General features: G+C 44.3%; 2 protein-coding genes across 4 annotated transcripts; both read right to left on the bottom strand.

Annotated features, from left to right (window-relative positions):
- Positions 1-908: 908 nt before the first annotated feature.
- lbh (LBH regulator of WNT signaling pathway) lies at positions 909-9,918 on the bottom strand. 3 transcript variants are annotated; one of them, XM_084675322.1, is made up of 4 exons: positions 9,651-9,913; positions 4,912-5,003; positions 4,656-4,758; positions 909-2,812 (listed from the first exon to the last, which is right to left on the bottom strand). In XM_084675322.1, exons 3-4 carry the CDS (start codon positions 4,731-4,733, stop codon positions 2,609-2,611), a joined length of 282 nt encoding a protein of 93 aa, XP_084531448.1. In that variant the 5' UTR covers positions 4,734-4,758; positions 4,912-5,003; positions 9,651-9,913; the 3' UTR covers positions 909-2,608. The 3 variants fall into 3 exon arrangements, with proteins under 3 accessions (XP_084531448.1, XP_084531446.1, XP_084531447.1); XM_084675320.1 differs by lacking the exon at positions 4,912-5,003 and having other exon boundaries at positions 4,656-4,770; positions 9,651-9,918; XM_084675321.1 differs by lacking the exon at positions 4,912-5,003 and having other exon boundaries at positions 9,651-9,910.
- Positions 9,919-10,763: 845 nt separating this feature from the next.
- LOC146299685 (26S proteasome regulatory subunit 10B-like) lies at positions 10,764-15,184 on the bottom strand. The gene is made up of 14 exons (XM_084675319.1): positions 15,051-15,184; positions 14,518-14,597; positions 14,377-14,416; positions 14,167-14,219; positions 13,992-14,059; positions 13,689-13,803; positions 13,457-13,544; positions 12,645-12,706; positions 12,431-12,554; positions 12,263-12,324; positions 12,003-12,123; positions 11,668-11,748; positions 11,483-11,554; positions 10,764-11,390 (listed from the first exon to the last, which is right to left on the bottom strand). Exons 1-14 carry the CDS (start codon positions 15,133-15,135, stop codon positions 11,272-11,274), a joined length of 1,170 nt encoding a protein of 389 aa, XP_084531445.1. The 5' UTR covers positions 15,136-15,184; the 3' UTR covers positions 10,764-11,271.
- Positions 15,185-16,093: the final 909 nt, after the last annotated feature.

Genomic DNA, 16,093 nt, shown 5'->3' on the forward strand with positions numbered 1-16,093 from the left:
AGAATGTAACCAAACACTCAAACTTCTGTTTTGTTAACTTTTTAGCATCCCCAAAAGTTAAAACCGTTAAACTATGGATGCCAAAAAGACAGCCTATAGACTGATCTTTTAAACTATGTCAAGGAGGTTGTGGTTCTGTAATTAAAATGAAAACGACATTGTGTGTTGATTTCTAGACTGATTATAAAATCTTTGAGTTACTGCTCTTTTCAACATCCATATAGTCCAAACATACACTCATTCAAATGAAGGATTAGACTAGTTTTTTGTCTCTCTCAACATTTCTAAATCCTGATATGGTTGGACCTCACTGGGACTGATTCAGTACCTATCATAACAGGTGTTTTTGAGGCAGTTAGACTGAAAATCATCCTCAATGTTTATCTTTTATGTTTTAGGATACTACATAGGAGGCCATCTACTTAGATTCATGTTTAATACATTTTGGGTTGTTTGATATGATTTTGGTCCCCAGGATAACAGGAGGGTTAAGAGTTTGTGATGCAGGGGAGGGGGGGGGGGGGGTGAACACAGGAAGAAGCATGCGGTCCTCTGCACTCGCTGCTATATTTAATCTATTCAGACAGACAGCAGCATAGAGCAGTGAAGGAAAAGGGAAGCTGTAGGCAAGCTATATGCAACAGATGAGAACTAAGCAGAGATGCTAGGCAGGAAGTAACAAGTTAACCACAACATGCAGGTGAGGGGGCTGAAGAAAGGGGAGGTTTCACCAAAGAGAAAATGAAAGGAAACAGTATAGCAAGTCTCTTAAAAACAACTTACGTTGTGCTATAGGGGTACCCCCCCCCCAAAAAAAATGTATTTGTCATCAGCGTTTTACCTTAACAGTGTATCCTAATCAACCATTGGACTGATTCTTGACATACTGAAATCAAACAAACAGGAAAGCAAATTCAAATGTTTATTTACAAGCTCTGCACGTTTCACAGAGAAAGTGATGTAAATACAAAACAAAATGAGTGATAACGGCGGCTTTTCTCCCTGAGCTTTACAAAAACAACACAGGATCAGTGAGGGACAGCAGAAAGATGTTCCGTACAGAGCCCTAATGCCATCCAAAACACTACAATACAAAGAAACACTGCTGACAAGTTTATATACAGTAAATAGAACAAAAATAATTTTACACATGTATAACTGACTACCCCATCAATAAGGAACACTCCTGTGACAATTTACAACTTCCATAAAGACAGGTTGGGTATGTTGAAAAAATATGAACAAACACTTTCCTCAAAATTGCATACAGTAGAAACCCAATGGCATCGCTTAAAGCAGGATCAGTAAGCCAGGCAACCAACTCCCTGGGGTTATAAGCAAGACAAACATTACAGGGGCATTCTTTAATATCAGAAGATAGATAACTGTTAGCTACAAAGCATTAGCTGTCTAGCTCATTGATCCTGACGTGTTGTCATACAACCTAAACACGTAATTGACACCATCTGATTTAAAAATTAGGAAGACTACCGCCAGTGAAAAATTGGGAGTTCAGATGTGACGACACGCTACAAGGCCTCAGGTATTGGTCTCTGAGGTAAAACAGTTATTTACACAGCCTTCCATCAGGTCTACATCCATTATTTTGTTGGTCATCACCAACCCAGTCCTCCTCTCTATCCAGTAATTGTCATCTGAAGTAGCTGTACTTGTTCTGTCCTTGCTAAGGCTGTGAGTGTGAAAAGGATGAGCAAAGGGGGAGAAAGAAAAAGCACACGAGTGCTTCAGTGCAGAACCAGCTTTGACGCCAATTCGTCACAGCCACCATCGCTGTTAGGAATTAACACCACATCAAAGTTGTTTATTTTCCAATACTCTACCCTATACTCCACCCCTCGTGTTAAATCAGTTACTCCTGTCCACAAGGCTTTGTTTCTTCCTGTCTGTCTTGCCTGACCAACTGCCTCCTTGTCATTTCACGGAAACTCTTCAAAAAGTACTCATCACAATGCACCATGATGAAAAAAAAGAAAAGTAGAAAAACCCTTGACATGCGCACAAACACTAACTTCTGTAGACAGACAGGGATGCATTGACAGCAATCAGTCATACATATGACATTTAAATGAATGTACTACACACAGGTATGGACAACAAATGCATGTGTGGGCAACACTACAGCAGTCGCATATGGGTATACAAGAAGTATCTGGGGTTATGGCACCAGCCATAGAGCTGTCCATGTGGCCTTCAACCATCAGTCAGATTGCACCTCCATTGTAAAACAAAAAGGGGGTGGTCAATCAGTGGACAATGCTGGATTTAAGCGTGTGCATCTTCATACCAAAGTGTAGATGGATGCATGTGGTTCTCAAGGAACTTATTAGGATTGTGGTTTCACAATCCTGTTTGCAGGTGTGGAGTGTCATTGCATGTGTGAATTGGCTAGATGCTTGAGTAAATTATGCTTTGGTGTCAAAGTCAATAAGAGTGTAAAGTGAGCAATCAGTTTTGTAGGGAAGTGATGTACAGCCTTGGTGTGTGTGTGTGTGATATATATATATATATATATATATATATATGTGTGTGTGTAAGTGTGTGTGAAGGGGAAAATGAAGAGCGGAGGAAGGAAGTTGCTGCTGGGCTTCTAATGCTGAGTATTCTGCACTGGCTGTACATTTGGATTTGTGCCGCTGCTTTCCTCCTCCTCTCCATCGCTGACGAGGAACTCCTCCGGAGGCCACCTCAGCTCCCCGCTCTCCACCTCTCCCTCCGTGGGCTCCACCACAATGGACGGCAGACGGTCCTTCAGTTTACAGCAGCGCTCAAAGTCAGAAGGGTCTGGGAATATCTAGGGGGGGACGGACACAGAAACAAATCTATGAAGCTCTGGGTGGCTGATTGAATAAAAGGACACACACACCTGTAGTCAATGTAGAACAAAAACATTGATGTGACCGAAAGTGACAGGATTTATGCAATTAAAATGCTGGCATGCAAATCAACACTTTTAAGTGACACTTCAGTCACCAACACCCGAGTTTCTCTTGCTTTTTATGCAGAATCAGAAATGAGGGTCATGAGAAAGTCACAAGCTGTGTCTTGCAGTCAGGCCTGGCCTGAAGATCTGCATGTCTGGATCAGAAAATTAACTCCCGTGAGAGAGACTGAAAGAGCAGTGAACACAGACCAGGCTGCTGTGATTAGTCACCAGTCGCAGTCTCCCTCTGGTTCGGAGATCGAGGTAGAAAAGGGCCCAGGGGAAGAACTCCATGTCCAAGAACAGCATTTATATAAAATAAAAAAAATAAAAAATGCTGTTTGGATAAAGTGGAAGAATATTTTTAGACCTGCATATTTCACTTGGAGACACTGGACGGGGGAAAGTGATGTCGCTTGTCTGGGCAAAAATCCCAGTGGAAAGAAAGCATTAGACGGGGCCGAGTGAGAAGGAGGAGACAGAGAGAGAAAGGATCCAGCTGTGTCCAAATCTCCCTGAGTGTCATACATTAGGGATGAGGGGGGGGGGGGGAAGGAATGACAAAACCTTGAGCGAGGAAGTGTCAGACTGACTGTGCGTGCGCACACACACACACACACACACACACACACGCCCACATTTGTGGCTGTGAATTTGCACCTCCTGAAAACAGCTGTGTATATGACCATGAGAGTATCTGAGCTACGGGTGACGAGTGTGCAAGAGCGTGTGCAGCATGATTGTGTGTGTGTTCGTGTGAGACACGGTTCCTGTTAGAATGGGATATCTGAGATTCTGCGTGTGGGCATGTGTGCCCCCATCTGAACGCCTTGTGTGCGTGTCGACAGCTTTAGTGTCTGCGTCTCCCTGCATGCGCTGCTGAAGTCAGCTGTGCGTCAGCACCGAGGGGAGTTGGCTAACGAGTGACCTTGCCTGTGGACCCCCAGCTCACACATGCCACAGCTTCACTTCCAGGGGCCGGGAAACCGCGACACATCACCAGCGATGCACAGCGACGGCTATTTTGGGTTGTAGGGGCGGGAGTGGAGGGAGAGAAAAAGAGGAGAAAGGGGGGAGGGAATTGTGTCCGTTTTGACTGACTTCAGTAGAGGGTTAGGCAAAAGCTACCTTTCCTAACTGACTGTACGAGGGTCCCACTGTCCATTTGAAGATGGAGGAGCAAACTAGCCCCTCCCCCCCTCCCTATCAAAGATGTGTGCCTTGCAGCTGGTGTCACTGTGGATGGTAGATCCATAGCCACCAGTATAAGAGGGGGGGGGGGACGCCTAACCACTACCATCCCAGTCAGGCCATGGGGGAAGAGACAGACGAAAGTTGGGCTAGCAGAGCAGTAGTGTAAATGGGGATGGGGGTTCGAAGTAGCATGCAGACCACATTTTCCTCTGAGTCTTTCCATCCCTTCCTTCCTTCCTTCTCCTGTGATCCACAGCTGGGGTGCAAACCATGACAGGAAGAGGAAGTCTACCTCCTCCCTCTGGGTCTAGTTTACATCCCCCTCTCCCTCCATCAGCTCCCTAAAGCATGGCAGGATAGTTCTTACCCCAATAAGGATGTCAGAGTGGATGTATGCTAGGTATGGGAACGGGTGGTTTAGATGGGAACTAAAGAGTTCCCTGTACACCATCTGGGCACAGATGACTTGGGTTGGGACTAGTTGGCCTTGGAATGGAGGCAGGGACTGAGTGTGTCCTACCTGGAAGGTGAGACGATCCTTGCTGGGGCTGAGCCTCATGTCCTCCATGGGGGTGCTGGTGATCATTACCTCAGTCATGTCTCTCCTGGGCACAAACACTGGGCTGCAGGAGACACTGAAGGTTAACACACACACACTTCATTGGTAGGAAGCTTCTGCATTACAGAATAATGGAACAGAGAGTGGAATTTTTGACATCTAGTTCACAACTATCTAGATCTGCTTTCCTGCAGTCGGGGAGTTACCAAGAGTATACCTTTTGAGGTGTAGGTGGTGATGCGAGAATCAGACAAGCAAGATATGTTCCACTGAGGCGATGTAGACCCTTAGTTATCAGTCTGGGTCTGTCTGTAAAATGTAAGGCCAATTGTTTAGAGAAACGTGACCACTGAAATGGAATGCAGCGCAACATGGCGTGCACTGCAAAACCGTGCGAGCTGAGGCGTTGTGGTTAATGTTACAGTAGTTAGCCTCGTTTTGACTCAGGATGAATTGTTTTGGTGCCTTCCATAAAGACAAAGTCATTGTGAAAGTGTGCAGTGGGCGGGCGTGCATTGCCCTTTCATCTGAAACCTAAACACTATTGAAAGTTTCACAGAAGTTTCCATTTTAGCTTGAGTAAAGAGAGGTTTATTTATGCTTTTTGGAATGCTGCTTTCCAGTCACAGCACTTCTGAGGGATGACTGGTGTCAAATGTGCTATAGGAGGAAGACAGACTATTCTTGGGGCCACAGATCTGAGAACCAAGATGGCAGCAAGATTCTCACACTATTTCAAGCGTGATGGCATGGTGGTCAGTGTGTCCACAGGCCCTGTGGTCACTGTGGCACACTGGCCTGGCTAGGAGGAGTAACTTGAATGAACAAAAACATTTAGTTGATATCTCTAAAAACGAAAGCTGCATGGTAAGCAATGTTGACACACTGGCAAAAAAACTGCAACACACCGAGTTGAGACACAAATTGTGAAAGTACAAGCTTTCAATACGCAACTCATGATGTTTGACTTTTCTCAAGTCAATCCCAGGCTTAAGGCTTAAACCCACCTCTACGTAATGTCTTATTATAAAAAGTTTGCCATAGCTTATTTTTGGCAACGTATTGCTGAGTCTTAGATCAGAAGTTCAGTTCTAAACAAAAGGCAGTGAGAGTCCCTTTATGAAGCAAATGACAGTGGCAAATCTGCATCATGTTGGCATACATTATATGTGTGTGTGTGTGTGTGTGTGTGGTAGAAAACTCCTAAAACAACATTCAGATTCTTTTCAGCTTGAGAGAGTGAGACTAGAAAGCAATAGAAGCTCAGCATCAGTCTGATCTATAGGGATTAAACAGCAGATTCAATCTTTAAATTGCTGTCAGTCCAATAATTGCATTTAAAGCCCCAGGGCTCCATTTTCCAACACGTCACTTATCTCAAGAGGTTCTTGTGGCCTAATGCTATCAAAACAGTGCACTTGGGCTGGTGTACATTCTTTAGGATAAGATCTTAATGATTTATTACATTATAGTACACTGATTTACTTACAATAAAAAATTTAAAGATCGGTTTAAAATGGGGGGGGGGGGGGAGTAAGAGATGATGTGGCGATGGATCAATACATGCCACAACATACTGCCACACCCTGGAGCGATGATGACCATCCGCTGAAAATCAATGTTTTCCATTTCCAAGTCACATACCACTTGTCCGATTGACTGTCATACAGGACTAGGAGGGCCTTGAGGTTCTCAGTAATGGCATTTGGAATGCAGTAGAACACTACAAAAACATAACTCTTGAATCTTTTTTTTTTTTGTAAGGACAAGCATGGGTGGACATAACAATGGCCGGGGATCTAAAAATAAAAAAGTTGACCAAGAGGATATGCAGGCTTCAGCGATGGAAAGGTTCATTTCAGCAGCGCTGCTCTTAAACTTCTTTCATCCACAGAGACGGAAGACGCAGTGTACGGGGGACAGGACAGACCAGAGCAGTGGAGTAGGAGAAGGATAAACACTTAGGCCTTGCCAGTCATATTTCTGCTCTGAGATCGTATAAACATCCTGCTCGGCTAAGAATAACAGAACAGCGGCCTAATAAAAAGGGCACAATGAGAAGGAAGTTGGAGAGTCCAAGTAACAGTTCACCCTGGGAGAGGACTTGCATACCACTCAGATCCATTACAGGGAGAAGAAGGGAGGCCAGGACGAGGATACACAATGTGGCAGACCTTTCTCAAACCTAACTCTTCCCTCCCCATCCTATTTGGCAGTCATGCTAAGCGTTCTGTAGAACCAACTGACCCCCGGCTTAGGTGAACTTTGGGACCACAGGAAAATAAGAAACTGACAGACTTAAGACGGGTTAACGCTCCACTGTAATTTTACGGACTGTGCATAAATTTGACGCAATCCCCATGTATGACTTTACACATTTTCAAAATGGCCGTGAATGGGTTTTTAACATGCCCGAAAATACATAAAAGTTGAAAAAAAAGCACACTCTGAACCCGTTTCACTGCAGTAGCCCATCAGTAAGTAGCACCAAACATTGGAGAACGTCTGCCCTGTTCAGACAAGGTCCGGGAAAAAACCAAGCAACAGTGTGAACCACGTGTAAGAGAAGGCAAACGGTACACAACACAAATAGGCCACAGGTTTCAGCAGCAGACATCTCCATATCCTGTCTGGGATGCAGTGTGAAAACTGCCGAGGACCCACAACACAATCACGTACCACGTGATCATGAACCTGCCATCATCATGAGGCCGTCCTCCACCTAGAGATGCTTCTTCCCACCTGCCTCACCAGGATGCTCTAGCTCGGTCAAGACATGGATGCCAGACACGTTTTTCATGGGCAAACAAACACTAATCCTGACCCATCCATAGAACCCAAGAGCCAGACAAGACTAATCTGTGCCTCGAGCTGGTATAAGTGTCCCGAAAGTCATGTGATTTTAAAGGGTCTGTGTGCACGTGCTTGGGTGTGTACGTGTGGGGGGTGTTTAGCACAAGGGCCAGAGAGATGATGAGATTGATGCCATTGATCTATGACTGAAGACACGGTGGGATTACTTGGATTTTGAGGTGGATTCCTCAGAGATGGGATATGGCTAATTATCGGGAACAGAGGTCACCGGAATAGGTCTTGTCTCAAGAGTGGAAAAGTGCACATCAAGTACAAATCAACCTTAATGACCTCATCACCATTATGGAAAGAGCAGCTTGCACTTACTAATCTCCCTTAATTACGCATTACAAAACAAACCGTTTAAAGAACTGTTCCATTTAGTCTTGTCCTCTTTATTTGTGTATCACTAAGCAATTGCCCTATTTGTTCATTCAACTTTTACTAGAAGCTGACATATCAAACAAGCTGCAACCAGAGCCCAGCAACGTTCTAAACAGACCCAGCTCCAACCAGGTCCTCTGTGTTGACAGGAACCAAAAGAGTCGCAACTTTGAACTCCCAATGTGACACCAAGCGCTAGACTGGGAGACACCCCCCCACCCACCCCATCCTCCTCTCCCGGTTCTCACTACGGGCATCGTAAATCTCGGCACGGCGACAAAGCCAAGGCTCTGACATTCCATACCAACACTGAGCTTCTGAGGATGCCAAGTCGCACACAACCAGGAGGTGTGTAGAGGGTGGGTGCCATGTCAGCACCCAGAACTGTAATAGAACGGTTGGCTCATGGCCATAAAACTAAGGGGAGCAGTGTCCCCCCCCCCCCCCTCCTACAGATGTTGAATAAGAAGATTAGACTACACCCCCTTATCCTAACCTACATGAAAGGAGAACCAAAACGTTATCCCTGGTTAGGGTTAACTGACTGTTGATGCATATCTTGCTACAGGCTCGCTCGGGAGCAGTTTTTGATGTGACCTTTGAGGTAACCAGTCAGTTTGACAAATCTACTTTGAGGCACACTATTATAGACTATAATGTGGCTCTCAACATGCAAAAGGGTTCCCCTTATAGCATCTTAGAAGCCACGCTTCTGTAGAGATAAGAACAGCACAGGGAGAGCAGGTTTGTGGTTTTACAGTGAAGATGGAGGTTGGGCCTATACTTCCTGGCTGAGAACAGACTGGCAGAGGTTAGAAAAACACAAAAGCAGAACAATGTCTCATCAACAGCTTGCACATCCTCCTTCTCAAAAGGAATGTACTTTCTATCAATTGGGGTTTCAACATCTGGTCTTTAGTACACAATTTGTCCTCACAGAACTGAGAAAATAGCTTACAAAGAAGAATCGAGAGACAACCTAGTGGCCACAAAGATATGACGCACTGACTGCATGAATTTAAACCGTGCATAAATTGACTCATGAGAACCAATCTTTCTACTGCGTCGAGCGCCACACCTGACGCATGAGCTTGGCGTCAGACTGAGTTGATGCCACAAAAGGTCAAGCAATTTCAAACGGTTGGCAGGTTAGACTCAGTTTCTTATTTGCCGACGAATGGCATTTCCTCACTAATACAAATGTAGCCTGATAGCAGCCCTCTGCCGATATATTTATTTTGGCATTTCATTTTGGATTTTAATTCCTTCAAAATACCTAACATATAAAACAAACATCGTTATAGGCTACATAGTTATATGTTATAGAGAAACAGTAGTAATTAACGTGACCTTTTTAACGTAAAGCAAGCCCACGGAACAAGTGATGAAACTGCACCTGTCACAACACCAATTGGAAACATTGGTTTAAGACATCCTTAACTTGTTTCTTTCTATTTTATGGGGTGTTATGACCGCCTGTGGAAACAAAGTGGGTGTTGCGGACACACGCAAACTAAGTAGGCTAATTAATGTGACTTGCTTCTCTTCCTTCATTAATTTGCACAACTAGCTAGGCAACTCTCCTTTGAATGCAATTATTACAACATAGCCTATAGGCTACATGCATTGTTTATCTAAATTATTAGGCTACATGGTTGCAGTTAAGTGACTGAAAACAAATATTGAACATTAGTCAAGTGTAACATGTTGCCTACTTACCAGTATATTTGGGGAGAATACACAGACATGAATTCACACCTGCAATTAATTCTGATGATCAAAGTAATCTGTCGGAGATCCGGTTAACTGCGTTCTTATTCTCCACCAACACTGAGTACCCGTCCCTTGAAAAGAAAAGCGACTTCGCAAAGACAAAATTGGTTGGCAACTGCAGTGACTTTACAATTGTTCAGCGATTTGTCCGTCTAATCTCTCTTGTATTGAGTATTTATGTAAGAGGCGTGTACTTGTTCCGCTACAGACACACCTCCTCCTCACGGGCTCGAATTCTTCAATGGCAGCGGTAAAATCACCAAGGACCAATCAGAACACATGTGCTTCGCACCCAGTGACGGTAGCAGAGATGAACAATTTCATTGGAAAATCAAGATACTGCAGCACTGTTCATTGATAGTCGCTAAGGCGACAAAATGTGTCTATGCTGAAAAAGAAGGAAAAAGTCGCTTATTCTTGTAATCCAATAATAGATTGTCCACAAACGGAATGTGCACAAACTGAATGTAGATCACTAGAATAATTACATGTGCAGCAATTCGCAGAAATATACCAAATGTTGTTTATAGAAGTTAACACGTTTGACCTTTTCTTGTCCGTGTTGAGATTGCTGACACGCGGGTCATTGGTGATACACAACAAATATGTTACAATCCGTCGAAATATGCCAAACATTTGAATGTATTTCACATTTTACAGTAGGCTACTTTATCTTTTCCAGGTCATGTGAAGGTCACATATTCTAATAAAAAAAAAAAGTTTGTCATACTACAAGGCCATTTACACCCAGCTGGGCATTGAAATTTCAAACCCCTTCCTCAACACGCACACTACTTTAAAAAATACATTTGGCAAAGGAGAAAGCTGGTGGACATGACTTTATGAAGCATTGGTGAGAACCTGCAGTCATCAAAGCATGTACTAAGGTCCATCAATGCCATCTGGTGGCAAGCGTCATAATACTCATGATCATCTAAATAATAATTCACTTACAGGTCAGCTTTTTGTAAGCCCCAGGTATGTAAGATATGGCTGAAACGTGTTTCCTATAGTATTTTATTTAGTAAAGCTCCTTATACACGGTTAAAACGGTAGCCGTTCACTTTCAAACAATATCAAAGTTTATTGGCAACTATAAACATGGTCCAGGCCTGATTCTGTGCTTCAGTCTTAGGCATAGATTTACAAGTATTTTACTGAGAAACATTTTTTTTTTTTTTAGTTATTCAAATTATAATATTTTTTCCCACCAGACTACAAGAGACAGAACATGACAATTCTATATTTTGATTGTTTGTCGTTTCTTCAAAATAAAATCCTTTGCATCAAAGACTTGCTCTTCTCATCCTCAGGATTTAACATACTGTGTTTAAGACCATACAATGGGGTTAATGAGGATGATGTTTTTTGTGTATATATTTTCAAAGCAAAATACAAAAAACAACAGCAAAGGGTAGAGTGTTGTAATTTCTACAATTGTACACGTATGTCAAGTTACACTGTACATTTCAAATATAAGAGTTCTGCTGTATTTTCTCCTGTTCCCTCTCATATCTTACATGCATATAGCCAGAAGTTGTCAGATTGCTTGCAGTGTTTAGATGAATCATAAAGGCTTGTAGTCCAGCTTGGACTCCAGTTTTTTGGAGTCCGCCACCTTTCGGACCGCCTTCATAAAGTCTTCCTGGGTTACATACTCGTGGTCGGCGCGGATGGCAAACATTCCTGGATTACAAGGGGCGTGGTGGTTGTCAATGCTTGATGGGAGATCACATCGCTAATTCACACAATACAGGTCTATTATAATGGATACCAACCTGCTTCAGTGCACACGTTCCTCAGATCAGCTCCGTTGAACCCATCTGACAGCTTAACTATTGCTTCGTAATCTGCAAAGACGTTTTACTCTAATCAACAGTGTGATTTGCATCCAAACATCCTCAGGGCATATGACAATTTATTATAAAACATTCAGCACTCGAATAAAATCTGTTGGACTGACCCATTTCTCCATGCTTGGTGATTGGTCCAGAATGGATCTTCAGAATGTCCATACGAGCCTGCTCATTGGGCAGTTCGATGTCTGCAAAATAAGAAAACACATAAAATAAAAGGGTTGCAAGCCAGCTCAAAGGCAAAGTTTCAACAAATAGGAATGGAGGGTGGTGGATGAGGGAGGGAGGTGGGTGAGTGAGTGAGGGAGGTGGGTGAGGGAGGTGGGTGGGAGGGAGGAGGGAGAGGGAGGGAGGTGGGTGGGTGGATGAAGGAGGTGGCTGGGTGGGTGAGGGAGGTGGGTGGGTGGACGAGGGAAGGGGGTGGATGAGGGAAGGGACGTACGGATCTTGCGGTCCAGCCTGCCAGGCCTTAGCAGGGCAGGGTCCAGCGTGTCAGGCCGGTTGGTTGCCATGATCATCTTGACTCTGTGCAGGGTGTCAAAACCATCCATCTGGTTCAGCAGCTAAGGAGGACAACAGGGGAGTGACTCACGGCACCAGTGGCTGCACAACAGAGCAGTCTGAGGGGGCTCGCCAATGAGTCAATGATGCTGATGTCAAAGCATGAGGAGGCACTGTATGTGTTACGGCTGTGAGCCTCACCTCCATCAGTGTCCTCTGAATCTCTCTGTCTGCAGACGTCCCCTCAGAGAAACGACGACCGCCTACACACGCACATTACAGAAGCAATAAGGGGGAGGCGTCAAGGTCGACTGACACCACCACACTTAAAATATTCTCATTGTACTGGTTTATACACTGAGGCTGTACCTATGGCATCGATCTCATCCATGAAGATGATGCAAGGCTGGTGGTCTCGGGCGTAGTTGAACATCTCTCTGATCAGCCTGGCACTCTCACCAATGTACTTATCAACTATAGAGCTGGACACCACCTGGAGAGAGGGGAGGTGGACGGCATGTCATCATTGATATGCAATAACAATTGATATACTCAAGAAGTCTACAAGTCTATAAAGTCTCACCTTAAGAAAGTTACAGTCAAGCTGGCTGGCTACTGCTCTGGCCAGGAGGGTTTTTCCGGTTCCTGATGACCATGAACATAAATAACAAAATGACACTGCATTAAACTAGCAGAACAATCAGTGGTGCAGCCCCTACAGCCTGTTGTGGGTTGACTAGGAGATGTCAATGTGCTGGAACTGTGAGGAGTCAAAGAGGGGCCCAGGGTGGGTGAGCTGTGAGGAGTCAGGGAGGGGGCCAGGGTGGGTGAGCTGTGAGGAGTCAGGGAGGGGGCCAGGGTGGGTGAGCTGTGAGGAGTCAGGGAGGGGGCCAGGGTGGGTGAGCTGTGAGGAGTCAGGGAGGGGGCCAGGGTGGGTGAGCTGTGAGGAGTCAAAGAGGGGCCCAGGGTGGGTGAGCTGTGAGGGGTCAGGGAGGGGGCCAGGGTGGGTGAGCTGTGAGGAGTCAGGGAGGGGGCCAGGGTGGGTGAGCTGTGAGGAGTCAGGGAGGGGGCCAGGGTGGGTGAGCTGTGAGGAGTCAAGGAGGGGGCCAGGGTGGGTGAGCTGTGAGGAGTCAGGGAGGGGGCCAGGGTGGGTGAGCTGTGAGGAGTCAAGGAGGGGGCCAGGGTGGGTGAGCTGTGAGGAGTCAGGGAGGGGGCCAGGGTGGGTGAGCTGTGAGGAGTCAGGGAGGGGGACAGGGTGGGTGACCTGTGAGGAGTCAGGGAGGGGGACAGGGTGGGTGACCTGTGAGGAGTCAGGGAGGGGGACAGGGTGGGTGACCTGTGAGGAGTCAGGGGGGGGGACAGGGTGGGTGACCTGTGAGGAGTTGGCCGTCTCACCTGGGGGTCCATAGAGTAGACAGCCTTTGGGAGGGATGATGCCGACCCTCAGGAACAGCTCAGGGTTAGTCAGGGGGAGCTCAATCACCTAAAACAAAGCAGCAGATGTACTCCCTCCTCTGTCCATAGATGTAAAATTACTCCCCCGGTATTATTATTATTATTATTATTATAATACGTGCAACATCTTTTTTTCTTCTCTTTGTTTAGATACCTAGCGATCCGGACATACCTCACGAAGCTCTCTGATCTGTTCAGCCAAGCCTCCGATTTCAGAATAGGAGACACTTCCTGGGTCTTCATGGGACATGTTGTACACCAGGGGGTCAACCTCTCTGGGTAGGTACCTGAAGGGGCACAGTCAGAAGACATAAGGCATCACACACTCTGTATAACCAGTACCGATTATGGTCAGAGGTTCTGAGAAGTAGAGACATTCCAAGGTAGTTGTCAAAGTGCAAGTGTCCAAAAGTATTTGAGAATAGGCTGAGTTACATTAGTTGCATGTGGGAACTTGAGGAGGGGAGCCATTCACCTCATGATGGTCAGAGTGGTCATGTCCAAAGCAACTCTTGTTCCTGGTTTCAGCATGGACTTGTCCAGCTGCATCAAAAAGGGTATTGGACAGGTTTATTGCTAACCAAATATTAAAGTTTATTGGCAATAGAATAAACATTTCTAGATCATGCAATATGACGACGAGTAATTACCTGTCGTCTGCAGCCAACAACATATCTTGGGCCATTTGTTGCTTTGACAATAACTGTTAATGTGCAGACACAATTAGTATAATCTTCTTTTTTTTTTTTACCAGACATGAAAGAATTGCATAGCTACATTGGTACATTAACTAACATTAATTTCCAGACATTACAGTTCAACAGTGATTTCCTGTAAGTATCAATTACTTCAGCACTTACATTTCTCCTCAGTCAACTGTTTCAGGACCTCACCAACAATCTACAGTACAGGAAAAACGTTAAATGATTAAATGTAGACAACAACACAAAGAGGTCAATCAGCAAGCAAGTGCAGAAGGTATTGGGGGTATAGTTGCTTACCTGTCCAACACTTTGCAGTGCTTTAAGGTCGTTTTCTGACTTTTCATATTGTTTTGTCTGCTCTCTCAACTGCTCACGAACTGTGTAGATAGAAAAACATAGTCACAAACAATGGTAGCCAACTAGCTTGGGAGAAAATGTAAAGTAAATGTAAATTGTTACTTCTTTTATCAGATTAGGTTGTGGAAGGCTACATTATTACTAGCAAGCTACTGACAGTAGCAGTGTAGCTACGTTACACTGCTCAGCATTGCTAGCACCATAGGTAAACAATCGATTAAAGAAGAAACTACAACTTTGGCCACAACACGAGAAGATACACGACATCAGAAATGTAAGATATTGTATTTAGTAAATTAGCCAGAGGTGACGGTCGCTACAGCACCTGGCATTGCATGCTAGAAAGCTTGCATGACAAAGCGTCTTCTTGGGCAGCAGTTGTGATGTGTCTTTCAAAAGCTAGTACGTTTTGTTTGAGCAACACAAGCTAGCACCTGACCAAACTATGTATTTAATTATCAACATCTACTCACGTTCTTTCAGACGCCCATCAATTTCTTTATGTTCAAGCAATTTCTTTCTGTAATCTTGCAGTCCCTTGTCTCTTGTATCCGCCATGACACCGGTGTTAGAATTCCGTTCCCCTGTTCCCCCTTAGTTGCGCGTGCGCGAAATCATGACGTTTTAGCTTGCTGAGGCACGTCAATATTATTTCTTTGGTTGAGCTGAATGTGATTTATATAATCTCGTTTTAAATTGATAAACGTTTGTCTGTCCCCTGAGGTATTTGTTAAAAAGGTCTGTACCCCTGGTCTTTATTTTATTTTGCATCTGTATAATATTGATGTTATTGTCATAAACCGTACTTGTGATGTTCCTATTCAGCTCATTTGTTTGTAACTTTTCTCATTGCTTGTTCTGTATTTCAGTGCTGCATAAAATAAAACATTTAAAATACTTTCCATGAGCATAAGGTACATTTCTTGATGTTGGTTTGTTAATTTACACTCAAATACAGGCTTAAGTATCGTTAGTTGTATTGCTCAATCTCTTACTGATGAAACGTATTACTGACCAAAGTAAAATACATCAACAGCATCACTGTATTGCTTTATAAATGATCATACTGTTATACAGGGGTGAACCACAGCATAAAAGACTGATGTGTAGATGATACTTAAAATAGGAGGGGGAACACATTTCCAAAGGCCTGCAGGTAAATATGTTATTCACATACCAGGACCAGTTTCCCAGACATGGGTTAAGCCTCGTCCTAAAGAGAAACATTCAATGAAGATCTCCACTGAAAACGTTCATTTAAAAACTGGGACAATGCTTAATCCATGTCTGGGAAACTGCTCCTTAGAATGTCAAGATACATTTCACATGAACACTCCTCAAATACTCTTTTGAGCATCTGAAATAATACATTGAGATTGCATCTGAAATGACACGACACTAACACTGAGATATATATTTGTGTAAAAAACCCCCACTTTAGTTCATTTGAACATTAGACTGTGGGGTGAACGAATAACACAACAAAACATACCAAATCAAACTTTCAAACTACCTA

Source organism: Hypomesus nipponensis, chromosome 3 (genome assembly GCF_054491055.1).
Source record: "Hypomesus nipponensis isolate SF chromosome 3, ASM5449105v1, whole genome shotgun sequence".
NCBI lineage: Eukaryota > Metazoa > Chordata > Actinopteri > Osmeriformes > Osmeridae > Hypomesus > Hypomesus nipponensis.